The 21,296-nt window shown below is 42.8% G+C and overlaps 1 protein-coding gene across 4 annotated transcripts in view; it reads left to right on the top strand.

The window, feature by feature from the left end:
• Positions 1–21,296, top strand: part of ppp3cb (protein phosphatase 3, catalytic subunit, beta isozyme) — a 36,129-nt gene that overhangs the window by 10,489 nt on the left and 4,344 nt on the right. Inside the window, exons 2-13 of one of the 4 annotated variants that reach the window (XM_030739264.1) lie at positions 2,404–2,604; positions 7,015–7,139; positions 8,393–8,504; positions 11,794–11,939; positions 13,305–13,444; positions 14,634–14,711; positions 17,062–17,156; positions 17,288–17,413; positions 18,357–18,434; positions 18,516–18,600; positions 18,892–18,989; positions 20,202–20,249. In XM_030739264.1, coding sequence (XP_030595124.1) covers positions 2,404–2,604; positions 7,015–7,139; positions 8,393–8,504; positions 11,794–11,939; positions 13,305–13,444; positions 14,634–14,711; positions 17,062–17,156; positions 17,288–17,413; positions 18,357–18,434; positions 18,516–18,600; positions 18,892–18,989; positions 20,202–20,249 — 1,332 coding nt within the window. Of the gene's footprint in view, positions 1–2,403; positions 2,605–7,014; positions 7,140–8,392; positions 8,505–11,793; positions 11,940–13,304; positions 13,445–14,633; positions 14,712–17,061; positions 17,157–17,287; positions 17,414–18,356; positions 18,601–18,891; positions 18,990–20,201; positions 20,250–21,296 lie in introns of all 4 variants that reach the window. The other 3 variants (XM_030739261.1, XM_030739265.1, XM_030739263.1) reach the window with 3 other exon arrangements.

Below are 21,296 nucleotides of genomic sequence, written 5' to 3'. Positions count from 1 at the left end.
ATTTACATCTGTTTGTCTTTAACCTCCCTACATGCGCTTAAAGCTATGAGATTTGACTGAAATCTGCTAGTATTCCCCTTGAACTGTACGCTCATCAAACGGTCAGTCAGTCATCAGGTGGTGTGGCAGCGTCCGTACTGAACCTCTCCTCTATTCCCCAACTGCCAAGTATAGTTTTCCCAAGTATAGTTCCTTTCCCCAAGCTCTGTGTCTGTGCTGCTCTCCTCACTCTCTCCTACCTGCCCTACTTTCACACCGCTCTCGCAATTTACGAGTTTCACACTCCGACCCTCTCGCTTCTACCCTTCTCCCTCTCCTCAGTCTCTCTCTGTCTTTTACACACTCACACAGGCACACTCGAGGCCTCAGTTTTACCTTCAACCAGAAATCTACATACACAAATTGAGTTTGTGCGTATATTCAAGATTTAAAGTATCGCGGCCCTTCTCCCACTGTGCTGGCAGCTTTTTGTAGTGACATGTTCCAGTCTGAGTACATTTTGTAGCACAGCACAGTACAGTGTGGTGCAGTACGCCCGTACAGGACGGTACAATGAAGGAGGAGGTTTATCCACATACTGGCTGAGCCCAGTTGTTTCCTTTTATAAATAAATATAATGTCACACAAATACCAGCATGCATGAGTTATTCCTTTTTGGGCTTATGTTCTCTGACAGCCTGGGGTGCACAAGGCTTTTAAAATATTAATCGGTCCTAACTTGTAATGCAAAACTGGTTTTAACATGTAGAACCGCTGTTCACAATCGATGGAAAGCAGACCCTTCAGCTTGGCAGCCTCAAGTGTCCTGGGATGTCTCAGCATGCTCTCGTGTGTTGTGTTCAATCTTAAGGTGTGTAAAAGTGTCATGGGGATGCAGTAGCAGTTATCTTACAGCAGCCTGAGGTGACATTAGATATTCAGAGCATCTAAATATGAATCAGATAGATCTTTGTGTGCACCAGGATGCTTAAGGTACACTGAAATATATTCAGCATGTGTTGAGATGTTCTGCGGAAAGCTTCACACGACCGCCTCTTTTTCCACGTTGATTAAAAATGGCAAAACAGCGCGAAGCAGAACAGCCGCAAATGTATGATTTGTCAGCAAATGTTCATACATTAACAAACATATTGTGAGTAAAGTCATATTGCAACCCATTTTATTGCAATGGGTCATTTAGCATTGGCTAAGCGTTGCTGATGTCTCAGTGATGACTACATAAAACCCCCGCTGTCTGGCTCCGTGTTTTTGTGCTGAGCTGCTTTTACTGTAAAAATGAAATTAAAATGCACGGGTCACATTAAAATGTAACGACGGTCATCGGTGTGAAAGCTCGCAGAGGAGACTGTGGCCTGTTAGAGCAGAAAGAAGAGAGGGAAGGCGAAAGAGAGAAAAGCGAGTGAAAACAGAAAAAAAAACAGAGAAGGGACAAAAGGAGAGAGTGCAAAACAGAGACAAAGTGACTGTGTGTGTGTGTGTATGTGTGTGTGTGTGTGTGTGCATTGAGAGCCAGGCCTAGTTTTTAGCGTGTGATCTAGGCCATTATCTGTGTTAGCACTGGTGGGGCTCCAACAGGCTCTGTGGATCCTGCATAACAATACCTTTTATGAGCTTGTGTGTGTGTGTATGTGTATGTGTGTATGCACATGCACTAACACTTTTATACACACTTGTGTGATCATGCATGTTAATGCCATTGTGTCATACGTGATGTACACATGCATTTCTGCATATCTGCCTTTTGTTTTGTGCCATGGAGTTCGTGCCTGTTTGTTATGAGCACTGTGTGTGTGTGTGTGTGTGTGTGTGTGTGTGTGCATGCCTTTTTTTGAGCATCTTCATATATATGTGTGTGTGTGTGTGTGTGCGTGTGTGTGTGTGTGTGTGTGCCTCCTCACGTGCAGCTGTGCACTCTTGCTGTATCACCCTCATCGTCAGTCAACCCCCCTCTCCAGTGGCGCCCTGGGGGCCTTCATTATGTAAGAAAGACATTACTGCAGAACAGAGGCAGGCAGCCCTGATAACTCTGGCAGCCCCTGCTTCAATACAGCCCGCTTAGGCCTCCATAATGCACACACACACACACACACACACACACACACACACACACACACACACACACACACACACACACACACACACACACACACAGAAAGCCTGCAGCAGAGGTGTGGCCAGGATAATGGTGAGGATTGGTGCTTCTGACAAGTGTGGGCAAGCTTGTTGAAGTATACAGGAAATATCAATAAATCATTTTCTGCATAATTTAACTCCCCTCCGTCCATATATCCATACACCCATTCAAACTCTCCTCCCCCTTTTTAATCTTCTATACCTCTAAAACATCTTCCCACTTCCGTCTAATCCCTGTGCTCTCCATCACTCCCAATATTCCCTCTTCAGCGGTCCCCTTCCCCCTGGCCCACCGGCTGACCATGAAGGAGGTGTTTGATGCGGAGGGCCGGCCGCGGGTGGACCTGCTCAAAGCTCACCTCACAAAGGAAGGCCGTCTCGAGGAAGCTGTGGCCCTGCGCATCATCGATGAGGGCGCCGCCATCCTGCGCCAGGAGCGCACTATGTTGGATATTGAGGCGCCAGTCACGGGTAAGGAAGTACTCAAGACTTTAATGAACCAGTTAGATAGTAGAAAATAGTTGGAGAGCTAATGTGCTTTCCTGCAAGAGTGAACCACACATCACTGGGAACCTGACCAGGTGTCCCACTTTATGTGGGACTTCACAAGTATTGCAGAGTCTCTTTTAAAGCAAGTGTCTGCATTGAGTAGACATCTTGAAACATCCTCTTTGAATCCTAAGTTTTTATGTATTAGGATATAACAAACAATCACCTGCTGTTGAACAATCTGTAGGTTCTAAACATATGATATACTACACATTTCCTTATTTACTTAACAAATCTAAGATGAAATGCAGAAGCAGTGTGTGAAAAGGTAAGTACAGGCCAGGATTTGATAGCTTGTAGAACCACCTTTAGTCACAATAACTTGAAGTAATTGTTTTCTGCATGACTTTATGAGTCTGTCTCTCATTGTGGAGGAAGTTTGGCCCACTCTTCTTTATGCTTGTAAAGAACTTTGCAGACATTCGTTCATGCACAGCATTCATAAGGTCCTGCCACAACATTTCAATCAGGTTAAGGTCTGGACTTTGACTGAGTGTGTTTGGGATTATTGTCCTACTGCATGAACCAATTTCAGCCAAGCTTTAGCTGTCAGACAGACAGCCTCACATCTGACTCTAGAATACTTATGTACACAGAGGAGTTCATGGTTGACTCAATGACTGCAAGGTGCCCATGTCCTGTGGCTGCAAAACAAGTCCAAATCATTACCCCTCCATCACCGTGTTTGACAGTTGGTATGAGGTGTTTGTGCTGATATGCTGTGTTTGGTTTTCTCCAAACATGGTGCTGTGCATTATGGACAAATCTCCACTTTGTTCTGTCCAAAGGACATTGTTCCAGAAGTCATTGTTCCAGAAGCTGTGCTGCCATGTTCTTTTTAGAGAGAAGAGGATTTCTCCTGGTAACCCTTCCAAACAATCCATGCTTGTTCAGTCGTTTTCTAACTGTACTGTTTTGAACTTTAACATTTAACATGTTAACTTAGGCCTGTAGAGTATCAGCTGTAGCTCCTGGGTCTGAACACAGCATGGTCTGACCTTGGGGGTGAGGTGAATTTGTTGGGACGTCCACTCTTGGGAAGACTGGCGGTTGTCTTGAAAAATTTCCACTTGTGAATAATCTTTCTCACTTTAAAATGATGGACTTCAAATTGTTTGTAAAAGGCCTTACAACCCTGCACAAATTGATGAGAGCAACAATTTTCTTACCTCATTGACACTGTGTTAACACACCTGAATGCTCCAAACCAGCAAACTGCCAAAACCTCGGCTTTTATAGAGGTGCTCACGCTTGTTGATAATCAGTTAATCGAGTGTATCTGATTAGCACTCGCCTGGCTGCTACTTACACTCTCAATTCCTAAGAACACAGTAAGGGTGTACTTAGTTTTTCCCACACTGCTTTTGCATTTTGACTTACTTTTTCTTAAATAAATAATGACAGTGTGTGTTGTTGTTCATCTGAGGCTGCATTTATATCATTTTGAAACCTGGTAACCAGCAGATTACTTTTTATGTCCTGATGTATAAAACCTTGGACTTGAAAGAGGGTCTCATTCTTTTATACCAATGACTGTAGGTAACACATCACACTCTCAGACTGTCATATGTCTAAAATGCTGTCCATTGCTGTCTTTAATAGTTGCCTCAATCACTCTCCTCAGATCTGAGATTAATGGTTAGTTCGCCTGTCATTGCTAGAAGTTGCTATCACCAGTTTAACTTAAAGACTGGAACCTTCTCTGTTCAATCTGTATAATAAATGAAGTGTAAAAACATTTCTGTGTTCTCTTTAAGAAATAATTTGCTATATAAACCCCATAGCTGGACAACTTTAGCATTTTCTTCTACTGTTTAGTGTTTATGCTAAGCTAAGCTAGCTGTCTGCTGGCTGTGCCAATATTGCAATAAGAAAGTGAATAGGCTTAAATTCCAAAACGTCTCACTTTTATTTACCAAACCAGTTGCAGATCACCCACTGAGTAAAGCAACACACACACACACACACACACACACACACGCACACACAAAAAGCTACTTGTTCGTTTAAATGAGTGACAAGTGTAATAGATCAGACATTTCACAGTGAGCAGACAGACAGCAGCAGTCTCACTGAGAGGCAGAGAAACTGAGCTGTGGAGCAAAAAGGCAGAAAGATCAGTAATTATGTATTAATCAGGAACCATTCATCGATTCATTAATCTGCCATATGTATCTGCCACCCTTTTAATATGAACTGTTGTTCAGTTACACTTCACTGAGAGAACCAATTGGCACTTATGCACCTCACAACAGTGCGCTCTGGCTTTGGTAATATCTGCATGTATTCCCCTCCCAGGGAAATTGTAAGAACCGAGGAGGATGCGGAGGAGAAGACGGGGATTGAAATCGATGGAGAACAAAATAGAAAGCAAGGTTCTGAGACAATGACAGAGATGACTGGCAAGCAGGCAGGCAGACACCGGCACCGGCAACCTTTTGACTCTGCCTGGTTAATGTACCTATGTGTCTGTGCTTCTGTGTACTGCATTTATGCAAATGCAAGCGGTGAGATAATTCTGCGTGGGCTTGTTGTGCCCACGCAGTGTGGGAACATCGCTCGGCTTTCACAGGTACAGATCCCCGGGGACAAGGACAGATAGACGGGCAGATGGAGAGACAGTCAATCATAAGCAGCTTAGTGCAGAGGTTCTTAAACCTGTTCATTCCCAATGAGCAACATATTGATCCCGCTTTCCTGGTTCCACTTCACCAGAGTCTGACTCAGAAATGCACACTTGAAAGAATTTCTCGAGAGTTTGCTGTGATTGGAAGCGACTGGTAAAATTTCAGATGTAAAAGTATAGCAAAGTCGACTCATGTAGAAAGAGCTTTCAACAGATGCAATATGAAGGAGATATTAAGCACTTTGATGCGGTCTCAAAGTATGAGCTCTAAGATGGACAAGTGAGCAGACAGGTGGATGGCTAAAATCTGAACTGACGGGCTTTCAGGATGTCACATGAAGGCTTCTGGGAGACTACAGAGACAGCTCAGAGCAGGCAGGCAGGTACGGCTCAATTTCGCTCATGCCATTTTTCATTCCCAATTCCCAGCTCAAATTAAAGCCAGTGCTTATAAGTAGTCACAAAAACAGACATTAACATGGCAAGCAGATGGAGAGACAGGCAGACGAAGGCGGTCAGACAGATGAGAAATGGCCATCGTAAAATGGCTGCAGAGGGGAACTATGACATCAACTAAAAGTGAAAGGAGAGACCAGACAGATGGTGAGGAAGGCGGATGGTAAGATGTATGCTGGCAGATCATACAGGCAGACAGTCCTGGAGTCTTTCAAAAATATGAAGTCTTCAGCATGTGCAGTCTGATGTACTCCTGGAAGCAAATTGCAACAAATCTGTGAGAAATATGCCAAAAAAAATAAGAAAAGGATGCATACAAGAAGACATAAGGGTCAGTGAAGAAAGTCAGAGAAGAAAAAAATCTGATTTACTTTGAATGTGATCATAGACATGAAAGTACCAGTCAAACGTGTGGACACACTCAGAACATCATCCAACATCAGGTGCTAGATTATAGAATAACCCTAAGCTAGCCAGGTTAGTAAGTTACATTCACAGACTGATATATATATATATATATATATATATATATATATATATATATATATATATATATATATATATATATATATATATATATAAATAAAAAAAACAAGTACAGAATTCTCATAAGGTCTGTTACTACAATTAACCACATGCAGTACGTTGTAATATTTTGTCAAGTAATTGTAAAATGCTTGTTCTCCCTTGTTTTACCAAGAACTCTGGCTTTATCCCACAGTCCAAAGTCCAAAGACATGCTTGTTGGGTTAACTGGTGATTCTAAGTTGGCCACAGTTGTGAATGTGAGCGTGAATGGTCTCCGTGTGTCTCTATGTGTTGGCCTTTGATACACTGGCATCCTGTCCAGGGTGTATCCCACCCCTCCCCATGACTCTGAGTTGGATAAACAGTTAAGAGAACAGATGGATGCCCAAAAGGCACAAAGACGAGTCAAAGACATCCACCTCAGATTGCTGTTTTTTTCAGGGTACATCTTATTTGTTCACAGGTAGTATTCAAACAAGTGATCGAGTATAATCTTTAAGGAGCATTTAAGCACGTATTTGCTTTTTTTCCTTTTTCACCCAGACAGATGAGTGATGTTTCTAGATCAGCAGCCAGGACAGATATACCTCTGCAGATGCAAATCAGGCCATATGGAGCCACTGAAGCAAAGATGGTCCCATATTTGTTAACTGAATTCATTATGCGGGAGCTGAAAACTGCAGTCTTTATAATCCTAATGCTGCTATGTGCTGTTTCCACAGTGTGTGGAGATATCCACGGCCAGTTCTTCGACCTGATGAAGTTATTTGAAGTGGGAGGTTCTCCTGCGAACACACGCTACCTCTTCCTAGGGGACTATGTGGACAGGGGGTACTTCAGTATTGAGGTGAGGATGGATTGGATGCACTGTGTGGTTTATACATCTTATTTATACTGCTGTGCTTTCAGTGGAAAAAAATAACTGTATCCTTGTTTATGTATTCTAGATTAGTGTCTGGTGCACAGTGACGTCTGTTGTGCACATTCCTGGACAAGGTTTATTTTGCTACTGAAGTATACATGTATAGCACTGCAGTATTTAATGTATTGCAAATGTACAAAAGGTACTTGAGATTAGCAGTGACACGATGCAATCTGTATCTGACAATGGACATCTACTGATGCAGTTTAAAATTCATGGACAGGGAGCCTTGTTATGGAGATCAACTTTCATTCACTATTAACATTTCTATAGGACAGGCAGCGATTCAAGGACGGTAATACCTAACCAGAGCAGGAAACTCTGCTCACTGAAATATGCGTGGAAGTTGAATGGAAACAGCACCGTATTCGGAGAGCTGTTTGGACGAGAGCGCCATAAAGGAAGTTGTCATTATGTTGTCCAGCAGAAATGTGGCACAGATGAGCCGACTGACTTCAATCCACAATACACAGGCGCATGAATGCCTTAGCCTGTCGAGTCACTGTGGCATATGGGATATGTCACTGACACGGAGTGAGTTTGGAGCAGAGGGAGCGATATTTAGGCCACCTTCCTAACACATTTGAAGGGCACATAAGCAGGGGACTAAATGTGGAGCAGAGATGGTAGTGTGCAAAGGTGAGAGAACATCCTCTGAGCCATTTGTAGGGTTTCCTAAGTGATAAAAGTAAAAACAAACAATACAAAAACTCCCCATAAAACTACAAGGGCACTCAGTAGAGCACATACCTTGTCAACCCCAAATTTCCTATGTGCTAATATCATGCTACCAAAATTGAATCAATTGTTCCTTGCACCACCCCCAACAATTCCGGAAAATTTCATGGACATCCGTTCATAATTTTCAGAGTTATCCTGCTAACAGACAAGACTGAAAACATAACCTCTCCACCTGTTGGTGGGCAAAGTAAAAAAAAAACTCACCACCTGCTGCACTCTTGTGGCCAAACTACACTACCCAAAGAGCTGAACTTTTAATCTGGGCAATCATTTTCAGAATAACACTGCACACACAAGACAGCGTTTATACTGACTCCTCTAACCATAACGCTTTACAAATGCACCCAGCGTCCTTCGTTGGAAAGCTAAATGCTGTTGCAGTTGTGTACCTGCTAAAGTCAGTTTCTCACGCTTTCTCTTCTTCGGTGAACATTTAGTGCGTGCTGTACCTGTGGTCACTGAAAATCCTCTACCCAAAGACGCTCTTTCTTCTACGGGGGAACCATGAATGTAGACATCTGACAGAATACTTCACCTTCAAACAAGAATGTGAGTTGACTCCCATTTCCTCTATTTCAGCATTTTGCTCTTGCACCTCTCTCGCCCTCTATTGTTAAATTTACTTTTGATTATTACTAGCTTGTCTAGCAGATGTAAATATATTAGACTTCTTGGATACATACGAGACTACACTTCGGCCGCTGCCAAAAAGTCAGCACGCTCACTGGTTTGAGATCAGCTTACAGTGCTCACTTTGCAGTGACGCGCTTATCAGTGCTCGAATTGTACCAAACCATGGTAAGAAAAAAAATCTGTGATTAGAGCTTTTCATGTAACAGTCGCCATGCTGTTTTTTTTTTTTTTAAAGCATGCCACAGCTTTTTTGTCAAAAAAATCCTATAAAAGAAACAAAACACCACAGAGAGAGGTCCTTTTCAATTACACAATTTAGCTGAACTAACACCTGTAGCAGGTAGTTAATGTCTGTCTGCCTGTATCAGCCTGCATACCTATAAATAAGGAAATTAGCTATAGAGAGCAGCTTTTTCGCAGCAGGCTGGAAACATCCTCGTGTCAAAAACATTTACAGCAGGAATGAGGATGTTTCCAGAGCTACAAAATCAGAGCTTCGTTTTTCAACCCTAGAGCTAGCTTCCTGGGTTGGTGTTGTAGGTGAAAAGTTTATCAGCCCGACATTTTATACACAGCTGCTAAGACAATGACACCGTGTAACACGTGTGCAAATCCTGTCGAGCTGTGCTGTGCCTTCGGTGGCGAAGCTCCGATTGGATCAGCTTTCCTGCATTACCTGATGGTTTCAGCTGTTAAGTTAAATATTTTCTGCTGGATCTCTTCTCATCCTCCCCCTCACCATCCTTCTTCCTTTTTTGCTACTGGCACGTTGTATCCTCCCTCCTTTTTCTCTCCCTCCATCCTTTTGCTCCCTCCTCCAGTCTGTCCCTCCATCTCTCTGACTCCTCCATCAGCGTCCTGTCCGAGAGTGGGTGATTAGCAGCAAATTAATTTGGCCCTTAATGATTGGCTCAGGGACTTACTCCTCTGTGTCTGATTGGCCAAGGGACAAGGAAGCTAATTTCCCCTGGTGCTCATGGCGAATAGTGGTCGCCCTCAATTACCATCTGCTGTGTGTGTGTGTGTGTGTGTGTGTAAGCGTGTATATATATATATATATGCGTGTGTGTGTGTGTGTAGCACGAGAGCATGTACTGTGACTGCTTGCGCGTGCAAGTGTCTTCATAAATGTTTGAGAGTGTGGAAGGAGCCGACAACTGGTGGACTGGCAATAATGAGCTCTTGCTCTACACAAGGCAGATGGAGAGGTTGACAAACACACTCCTCGCTGTCACACACATAGAAAGGCTGGCTACTGTACGCTTGTACTCCACAAGACTGGCTTTGATTTGTGTACGTGCCGTTTCATGTCCTCACACTCTACCTCCCCTCTTCCCTAGTCATCTCCTCTCCTTCCTCTCTTAACCTGTCTCCTCCCATCCAGCCTTTCTCCTTCTCTCTTTAACATTCTTCTTTTCTTGCCTCCTTCCTCCCTACTCACTCTGTCTAAAACACCCTTTTCTGCTTCTTCTTTTCTCTCCTCCAATCTCCTTTCAGCTATTTTTAATCCTGTGGTTTTGATTTTATGTCAGATGCATTGTTACGCCCATGTGAGAAATGTACTTTAAAAGATACTGTGTCTTGGATGTTGTTATTGATATTGCTGCCAATTCAAAGGAGTTTTTAATACAAAAAAAAAAAAAGTGACACGTCTACACTGTTTTGTGCTTATATTTGGGTCATTATTTAAAATACTGTAATAGCAAGATTTTTTTTCTTTTGTTTTAGAAATGCCACTTCTTGGAAGTGGCATTTCTAAAACAAAATCCAGCATCATCAGAGAGGAGAAAAGCAGGTCATATGGGAGTGCTGGAGAAGAGCTGGCCCCATAAATTATTAATGCGTTGTGTGAAAATCCTACATGTTAGCGCCTTTACACCCAAGCGAACCAAATTATGTGGTAGCGCTTTACGGGAAGGGTATTACCGTGCATTCATATGAGAATTCATGCATAAAAAGAAACAGCTGGGTATTCCTTAACACTGATAAATAACAAATGAAACTTGAAGGAGAAAGAACCAAAGCTGTATTTAAAAGATGGACGTAGCCAGCGTGATGTCACCTGTTTGTTTGCACAGACCCGTTTTTAACTTTTGGTCTGTGGCTGGTCATCTTGTTTTTTTGGAGGGACTGTGTGTAGATGAGAGGATGGAGTGCAAAATGATCAGCTTCGCTAGCAAGCTTGGTTAGCAAGCTGCATCCATAAATCACATAGGGTCAGATATCTGAATATCAGTCCTAAGTAACATACCTTTAAGGCATACTAGAAGTTTTTTGTGTGTATTTGGCTGGAAATATGCTTATTTCTGCTGTGAAATCGGGGAATTTAATAGGTGAATCTATGGGGATTGACTCAGTTATGGAGCCAACCTCAAGTGGCCATTAGGTTTCCAAATTGAGCCCAATGCTTCAGAAACTCAGAAGAATATGCATCTTTACATGCATCTTTATTTACAGTTATTTTATGTTTTAATATGTCAGATGAATGCCCCCAAAAGTTACTTGTTGTTGGTTTTCATACCTAATTTTAAGGTGATAGACATTTTTAATATTAAAGAAATAAAGTCATCTAAACTGAATAAGCTACCTATGTGCACTCTTCATTTATTCTGTTTTTTTAATGAAACAGTGGCAGTACATTTTGTTATAAGTAAGTGAATTTATTGTTGCCAACCATCCCATTCATTCTGAGTGCATTAATCATTTATATTCAGCAGTTAAAGCAGAAGGACCAGGTCGCCATTTATTTATTAAACATCAAGTCATGAAGACACATGCTTAATTAATTCATTTTTTTAAATCCGGTGCTCTGAACCACAGACGTGACTGTGAAGTGTCCATGAACATGATTCATAAAACAGGAATTGCCAATAACTGAAATAATTTATTGTTCATTTATTAAGGCATGCATACTGCAAAGTGTTACACATGTAATTAATGCTATTCATGCACAAAGTCCTGTATGAACTCATTATAATTCATGTATCATTTCTGAAGCCTTCAGATGGCTGACTTCTGTAAAGCCTGTATGCTTGTTTGTTCTCTGCCTTCCTTTTTGTGTGCAATATGTGCTCATCAGTCTCCCAGTGACAGGGACTGACTGTACGTTTGTGGCGATGCTGGCTGTTCAAAGCATGTCAAAACACACTCAGGCGCTTCTTTTGTCTCAAGTCTTGAAATATCTATCTACTCCCCCAACCTGCAGGTAAGATCAAGTACTCAGAGCAGGTGTATGATTCCTGCATGGAGGCGTTTGATTGCCTGCCTCTGGCAGCCCTGATGAACCAGCAGTTCCTGTGTGTCCATGGGGGGCTTTCACCAGAGATTCACACGCTGGACGACATCAAGAAGGTAAGCTAAGAGACACGCAAGCAGTTTTAAATTATCAGTCGTGTCCTTTAAAGGCAAAAATTAGCATCTAATGGCACACTTTTTCTCCTGGTATAGAAACATACTTTTAAGAAATGGCCTTTGGTGGGTGATTACACATCTAAATATGATTATAATTCTGTCCATGTACCGTAATCATTTTACCTTATTTTATAGAACTCTGCATTTTTTTTTCCTATTTGAAAAACACATAGTTTAATTGTTGTTTCATTATGTAAATGAATAAAAATCAACAAAACTGTTATTAAAGAAAATGATTGTGTTTTTATTTATTTTATTTGGGCTCTAGTAAATTTTGGGGGGAAGCACCAAAATTTCCCCCATGTAGAAAAAACCCTGATATAGTTGATAAGAATGAAGTTAAGAACTGAATCTGAATTTTTTTTTTACACCTTTTACAGTTCAGTAATTATATATCAATGCATAAAACCTATAAAAAGTGATAAAACAGCCTTTTTAGATTTATAATAACTATTTAACAGATCTAAAACCTTCCAGATTGAGAGAGTCTGGTTTGACAGTGTAGAAGATGTTATCCAGAACAATTAAGTTGTATTTATTTGTTTCTTTTACCTACTTAAACATACTGACACCTAACAATAACAGTGACATGCTATATTTGACAGTGTCAGTTTTTATTCCGCATACTGTCACACGTAACTTTTGTTGTGGAGCGTAATCAGCTGAAAAATGCACAAAAAGGAGAAAGATCAGCCTCCGTAACTGTCGCCCAGTTTGTTAGTCTTTCTCAACTTCAGCGTTCCTCCACTTCCCGCTCTTTGCCTCTGCTGGGAAAGAGAATATGACAGCAAGGAAAATGAATCATGCATGCAACACGCGATCGACCTATGTGCAGCACTCGGACACATTTGCAGGTAGTCATAAACACACGGCAACTTTTATTTCTGAGTAGCCTGCTCCGAGTGTGTTCATTAGAAACCATAAAACAGCCCCTGTGTGCGTACAGTTCACTGAGCTACAGAATACAAAGGCACACACATGAACGCGGAGACACGAGAACACACACGTCCTCATCTAATGGCAGTGTTTCCATGGTGAATCCGCTGGTGTGACATCTTCTCCCTCCTGTGTGGTGAGGGTTGCCATGGAGATGCTCTGCTCTGACAGTGTGTGTTTGTGTGTATGTGTTTGGTTTCCTTTCGCCTCAGACTTATCCTACATGTGCTTATGTGTTTGAGTTTCAGTCATGTAAACATGACTGAACATGTATTTCATATAGAGCGTCTCTGCTCACATTTCTATAATTCTCTGTGTGTGCGTGTGTGTGTGTGTGTGTGTGTGTTTGTGTTTTGTTTTGCGTCCCAGTTGGACCGGTTCAAGGAGCCGCCGGCGTTTGGGCCCATGTGCGACCTGTTGTGGGCCGACCCCCTGGAAGACTTTGGCAACGAAAAGACCCAGGAGTACTTTGGCCACAACACAGTCAGAGGGTGCTCCTATTTCTACAGGTACAGGAGGGCAAAATCACTCCTCGCGGTTTTGTTACCAGCAAAAGGAAACATTACATAAGAGTCCTGACATTTTATTTTTGAATGGGAACGAATATAGTCTGGCAACCTTGGAGCAGCAGACCCCTGTGGTTATGAAGCTCAAAGATATGAGCTAACTTGATATTTGAACAAGCCAGTGTGAATGCAATATTCAGAGATAACAATACACAGTAGGAACAGTCCTCTAAAATTACCAGCTGAAAGAGAAATGTCTCCATTACTGTGTGTTTTTCTGTGATTGGTTGATGTCTGTGTAATGATCTGAGTGCGGTGTGTGATGCTCGTGTACAAATCAGAAACCTAATAAGTTTTAGGTGGACTTCAGGGTATTGGTTTGGGATGCTGTTCTTGAGCAGAGAGAAAGAGAGACGCCTCGTGCACGTTTACACCACATCCAAGAGCCACTAACGATCGCTGGGATTTGTAGCACACACAGAAACCTTGGCTGCTTCTCACACACACACACACACACACACACACACACATGGCGCACACTCGCAAACACATGCACACAGTTCCGTTTCAGCATGAAACGATATCCCACAATCCCCAGGGAGACTGCACGGTTCTGTTGCTATGACGACTGGCTACTCCTGCCAGATATGGAGTGATATTAAGATACAGTGAGAGAAAGAGGGAGAGTAGCACAGGAGGAAGGTGGTGTTGGTGGTGTTGTGTGTGTGTGTGTGTGTGTGTGTGGGGGGGGGGGGGGGTAAAGTAAAAATGGAGGGATGTAAAGACGAGGGAGAGACAGATGGGGAGTCGGTGCGCTCCCCGTGTTTAGAAATCTGTGTTTTGACATGTGCTCTGTGGCAAACACACTGATTTTCTATGTTTAGGAGACAGCATCAATCAGCCAACTAGTGTACACTCAGCACCGAGGCAGCCATAAGCCTGGCTCAGGCCTGTCTCTCCTCGCCGATGCCCCCTGCTGGTCACAGTCAAACATTACCTTAGAAAACAAAAGCCTACTCATCACCCACTGCCAGACTTTAAATATCTGTTTTGTGGTTTACAGAAGCCTTGACATATGACTTGTTTGTTATGTAAAGCGTGTTTTACTGGATCTCTTTGAATAATTCTTCCCCCTTATGTTTCGTGCCCTCACTTACTCTCACTGCTGTTGTGCATCTCTCTCTCTCTCTAGTTATCCAGCAGTGTGCGAGTTCTTACAGACCAACAACTTGCTGTCAATCATCAGAGCGCACGAAGCACAGGATGCTGGGTAAGCTGACTGACTGCCGCGGCTCAGGCCTTTCTCGCAGCTTAAATGGGAGCACCATTTCATTTAATGGCTTACCTTGACATTTCATGTTCTGAGCTGTTATTTTTCATTGTCAGGGAATTGGCACATTGCAGGAAAAAGAGGCCGTACAATTTTCACCCTTAAACTGTGTCATTAGCATTGTTAGAGTTCGTCTGACTGAGAGTACACCAACAGCCGGAGCAAAATTCACCCTAACTAACTCACCTTTTGAAAACAGCACAGGAAGGCAGAGAGCTGTATAAAGTTTGCACCGTTAGTCTGAATAAAATAGCAAAAGGAAAAATGCAAGTTTCTGACCCCAAAAAAATCCATCTGTTAGTTCAGTGAAAATCCTCTAGATATAATGCAGCAATTAAGGCAGCACTGTGTCTGTGCTGCAGTGTGTGCTGTTTGGTGAACCCATTAACAGTATTTGGGGTAATCTGGGTAATCATCCAGAGGTCTTAATGCACTTGTTATAGGATGGCCGAAAAGACGCTATTTCAGTATTCAAGCTTCTGCACCTGTGCAGAGTAGCTAATGAGGAGCTAAAGCATGCATTTATGGTCCAAAAAAAAGAATTCGTTCAGCAGCGTGAAGACAAAATGAAGCAGCTTTCAGCTGAAAAGTTAGAAAAGACATTGTACTCACTGCTGTCGCTATGAATTCTTTAAAAAGCCCTTGATTTGAGGATGTGCCATTGGTGCATTATATTCTCCAACAATAGAGACAACACAATGAGAATAAGGGCCCGCTCACTCAAAAAAAAAAAAAAAAATCTAAGCTAGCTGCTTCAGGAACCGCCATAAATGATGATTTTTGTCTTGGGGGAAAAAACGTGTTTCTCTTAATTGAAATTTAATGAGCAGTGAGAATCTAAAGTTGTAGTTTGATTGACGTATAGCAGCACACCGTCAGTATAAAACGATTAAATATGTGTTGTTTATTGGAAACACATATCCTAATCGCAAAGATGTGGACTGGCGCTGGCTCGATTTTTAAGGATAATTTATCTGAATTTCACACCTCATACACTCTTCCCCTCGCCCCTTCAGTTCTTTCACTTCTCATTATTACACGGAGGATCCGCCCTGCTGGGGACCCACTGCCGTCACTCCCCTCTGACGCCTTCCGCAAACCCCACCCTCAATTCATGCTTACTCCATCTGCCGTTATCTACCAGGAATTCCGTCAAATCTAAACGAGGATGTGGTCCCAGCTAGTGAAATCCCCATGTTAGTGCTGTACCCGCAGATTTATAATTAGGACCATTGGAGGAAATGTTCATCACGCTGTTGTGATGTCATAGTTTTGTGACCTGAGTCATGGTTAACCCTAACCATGATTTTCATTTCCCTAAACGGCCTAAATCCTAACCAGAGAGAGAGAGAGAAAAAATTATGTACCTACTCTGGAAATGTTAACACTCAATTTTACACAGGACATGAACCATAGTCTCCTGGATAAAAGTCCTGTGTTTAACCCATTCATTCACAGCAAATTCGGTTTCTATGCAGACTTTATCCCTCCTGCCGCTCTGTACTATTTGTCCTACTGGGTGAGTCTCCCTTTAGTATTTATGTTTTAACCTGATTCATAAAGCTATGACATCACAGCCACGTGATTGGTTGCTCCTGTAGAAAAACTAATATGTTGTTATGGGAATAGCACCAAGACAGCAGTATCAGATAAACCACATATCATTGTGGTCCGGCCTTTGTTGAATGTGTTCATGGTCAGCTGGTGCAGCGGCCAGCTGTGGACAAACAAAGCCAACAAAGAGCAGAAGAAGAACTGGTTTCGTGCTGATGACACTTGACAACCACACTAAATGACAACATGAAACCAGTGTAAATATTAAACAGCTAATAACTGCTGCTGGACATTTAGATTAGCAAAGAACAGCAAATTGATCAGTTTGTTAGTTAGCTCATACTGCAATGATCTGACCTGTAGAGGCCGTGTGCTAGTTGGTGCAGATGAATTATGTGAGCCTGTGTTCATGTTCATATCTAACGACATCCCGACTCATTTCTATTATGACCGCGTCATAATATCTGGACCAAAAAAATCAAAAGCTGGCAGCTTTATTTAAACTCTGCAGGCTTTCAGTAGCCAGTGGCATTTTTTTTTTTTTTACTTTATCTTGTCATTTTCCCTGCAGTGCAAGGGAATCTGCTCTATTTCCACGCTGTTTGTTTAAAAGTGTGTGGCTGTCTCGCCTTGAACCAACCCCTGTCTGGTTCAAAATCCTTAGTTTCCAGCCACAGTGCGGTGTCCTATTTGAGCGGCTGTAACGTGGGCGGCTTGTTTGTCTCTCTTTCCTCAGGTACCGTATGTACAGGAAGAGTCAGACTACAGGTTTCCCCTCGCTCATCACCATCTTCTCTGCTCCAAACTACCTGGATGTCTACAACAACAAAGGTCTGACTGAAGGGTATCATGCAGTTATTCTAGACTAAACTGTTAGTATTGTAGGACTGGATGGAAAAACTGTAATCTCCAGGCTGAACAAATGTGCAAAGGCTAATATCTGCTTATATGTGTGTGTCTAGCTGCGGTGCTAAAGTACGAGAACAATGTGATGAACATCCGTCAGTTCAACTGCTCTCCTCACCCCTACTGGTTGCCCAACTTCATGGACGTCTTCACATGGTCGCTGCCTTTCGTTGGAGAAAAGGGTACTACACACACACACACACGCGTGCGCGCACAATAAAGCAACCGTGCCGTAAGGTCAAGTCATCTTCAGTGTGATTACTAAGGAAACAATCCTTGTGGTTTGAAGAGGTGGATTTTGGGCTGCAGCTCAGGACTCCGTAAATTAGCTTTGGCACTGGCATTATTTTGTGAACTTTAACAGTTTGTCTTGCATCTTCATGCCACATACCTCATGACTGTATCACCCGCAGTTTGTGAAACAGAATCCATCTTTTGCACCTGAATATAAAAGGAAAGTCTGCAGTAGTTAGTGCTGTCCGGTTCCTCGTTTAGAAACCAGCCTGGAGCCTCTCAGTGTGACCTGGTAACCAGCCCAAGTTTGATAAGCAGTTAATAAAATGGACAGATATTAAAAAAAAATGCTTGATTTGTCTTTACTAGATTAACAATAATAGAGTGTGAGCCTTTATATCTTCATCTTTGTGCCGTCATGGGCGTCTAACATCCTCCCAGTTGGACAGAGAAGCCCAGTGTGCGCTGACAGACACATGGCTTTACTCTTGCATATAATTTGCACATAATAGTATGGTTCGGCACTGTCCACAGTTAGACAGCTACTTATATAAAAAGATATGTCATATTTCTTCTCATAAAACATTTTTATTTTTCGCAGCAGACACTCATGTTCCATTAAGTGATTACACAGAGCCAGTCTGAATGTCTGCTGACAGATAGGTCGATAATTTATGGCGATTCTTTTGAAGGACACGATAATTACTTCGTTGGCAATATTTTGACTAGAAACTAAACTACATGCACCAGATAGCAAGTTTGTTATCTTTTTATAGATGTCTGTGTGTGTGTGTGTGTGTGTGTGTGTGTGTGTGTGTGTGTGTGTGTGTGTGTGTGTGTGTGTGTGTGTGTGTGTGTGTGTGTGTGTGTGTGTGTGTGTTTGCCCTGCAGTGACTGAGATGCTGGTCAATGTCCTGAGTATCTGCTCTGACGATGAACTCATGAACGATGGAGACGAAATCTATGACGGTAAGAAGCCACCAGCAGTGATTTTTTCTTCTTTTCCATTTGCTTCTTTTATTAATGAATTTGTGCTTGACTCACTTCCAGCCAGTGCAGCAGCAGCAAGGAAAGAGGTGATCAAAAACAAGATCCGAGCCATCGGGAAGATGGCGAAAATGTTCTCCGTTCTACGGTGGGTCAAGTTGCGGTTGTGCATGTGTGGAAGTGTGCCTATAAATGCTCAATTTTCTGTAACTTCTGCAGAAACCAGCCATCACCAGAGTCACACTTTTAAAGCTGATTTTTCTAAAATCTGTCTTTTAAACCACAGGCATGTTTTTGTGTGTTTGCAGGTGTGCAGTGTGGGGAAGTGTGTAATTCTCTCTCTTTATCACCTGCTCTCTCCTTTTATGCACACACACACACACACACACACACACACACACACACACACACACACACACTGTGTCTGTCTGTTTCTCAGGGAGGAGAGTGAAAATGTCTTGACCCTGAAGGGACTGACCCCAACAGGCATGCTGCCCAGTGGAGTTCTCTCTGGGGGCAAACAGACCCTGCAGAGTGGTGAGCATTTCATTCACTCTCATTCTCACAAACACAAACACACACACGCACACACACACTTAACCCTGAGCTCATATTCAGGAACAGAAACACAATGCCGCACAGACAGTTTAAGTATCTGCTTTGGAGCATCCTCCGGTTCCTCCATGCCCTCTCTCCTGTTCTCCTCCTCCTCCAGCTGTTTTTCTCCTCTCATCCTTCTGCCTCACTGACTCACTCCCTCTCTCCACCTCACCTCACCAGCGCTGAAGGATACTAACAGCCCACTGGTTGTCTGTGTGTGCAAGTGTTAGAGAGAGATTATAAGTGAGTGACTGAGACCCAGAGAATGGCACAAAATATGGGTATGTGTGTGTGTGTGTGTGTGCGCGTGCGTGTGTGAACTAACGCCAGCTAATGCTAACACCAGGTGCCCTCTGAACCTGCTATGGTCTCAGTGCTGCCCTGAGGGCCTTGCTTGTTTAAAGCCTGAAACATGCCCCTGAGTAGGGGGTGTCGTGATATACCGGCCAATGACAGTTGTGATATTTAAAAATGTTAACCTGTGAGAGCTCACACCCATTATTTTAAATTTTTATATATTTTTATATTTAAAAACATATTCAAGAACATTTCCAGAACATGTGAAACTGTGGCACCCATGTCCCAGCGGGTTCTTGAAATCATATTGCTATTACACAAATTGATGATATAGACTCTGTCACTTCTATAGATATTGGGATGACATCTCTGCAGAGCTCTACAGTAAATTTGGTCCAAGAGAATTGTACAGTGAAAATCTGGCATTGTGAGCTGCACAAACATTGGTCCATCAAAAACTGCAATCTTGTACTTCTGCCTTAATTCACAGTGCTTGTTATAAATCTGAGACACTGAGGTTCACATAATACCTGCCTGATCTCCTTGGCCAGTCTCGTATTATGTTTTGTGACTTCCTGTTTGATTTTTGGATCACCTTGAGTTCTGGCTACATTGTTTTCCAACCAGTGTTTGTTTGACAACCTTTAGCTCAGCCTTTTGGAGCCTCCTCAGCAAGCAACGGTCACCCGTACAGCAAAGATGTTTACGCGTGTCTGCACAGAGCATGTTTCAGCCTTCACTTCGTTTTCCTTCTCCTCCTCCTTTCTTTGTACTCCATCTTCTCTCTCGGACTCTGTCATCTCCTCTCTCTTCCTGTCCTCCTTTCTTTCTCTTCTTTTGCCCATCCTTCAGCTACCATTGAGGCCATTGAAGCTATCGAGACAGTTAAGGACTCCGAAGGTAAAATCCCACTCATTTCACTGTGTGTGGGCGCGTGTGTTGTGTGTGTGTGCGCGCGTGTGCGCGTGTGTATGTGTGCACACATGTGCGTGTGCAGCATGGCTGTGCTCTCAGCCGCCCATGCTCATAAGGTCATAGATTTCCTTACACATGATGCACTCAGCTCTTCTAACTGCATCAGCGCTCTTGACAAAGCCTAAAAACCGCTGCACGCTGGAGCCACCACATTAAAGCTCACAACATACACAAACTTTTATTCTTTCCTTCTCTTGGGAAACAGGATACACATAGAACATCCTGCATCCTATTCCGATGAAACACACGCAGTGCATTTTCTTCACACACACACACACACACACACATGCACACAAGAAGAGCGGGAATGTGGGCGGGAGAGGATGTTGCAATGGTGGGCAGGGTCACTCAGACCTCCTCACAGACTGCAGTGTGTTAGTGTTCTCTATAGATCTCATAGATGCTGTAGTTCTGTAGAAGATGAGCATGCAATCAATCTGTTTCTCAACAACCTACGGCAGGTCACACAGGTCACCGGTGATCATCAAAACATGCAATTCACTTAAGGGATATTTTATTAATCTGTGGTAAAACTCGGCTTCTTACTCAGCTTTCAGCCTCCTTCAGCAAATGTTCACATGGCCTAAGCTCAGGATGTACGTCTGACCACAATAAGCGGTGTATTGCAGGGTCTGCGCTTATGCCAAGTGATGGCATGTGCTGAAGCACACAAGAGAATGTGGGTGAACCCTCTGTAAAAAGCTGAGTTTGGGATATACGAATACAATTTCACACTTGAAACTTTTACAAAGAAAAAAAAAGATTAATTTGGCATATGGATGCATTACATTGCGAGGACGATTCAGAGATGGCTGACAGGTCTGCCAGGTTCTTTTGAGCTCATGAACAGATTGTGATCATGGATTATGTGTCTAGTGTGTCATACCCTGCGTGCACGGGCCCGGTACTCAGCACGCTTAAGTTAACCATACTATTTTGTGTTTGTACCTTTAGTGCTGTCTTTGGCTTACC

This window comes from Archocentrus centrarchus, chromosome 10 (genome assembly GCF_007364275.1).
Source record: "Archocentrus centrarchus isolate MPI-CPG fArcCen1 chromosome 10, fArcCen1, whole genome shotgun sequence".
Lineage (NCBI taxonomy): Eukaryota > Metazoa > Chordata > Actinopteri > Cichliformes > Cichlidae > Archocentrus > Archocentrus centrarchus.
This window is presented reverse-complemented; position numbering and strand designations above follow the sequence as displayed.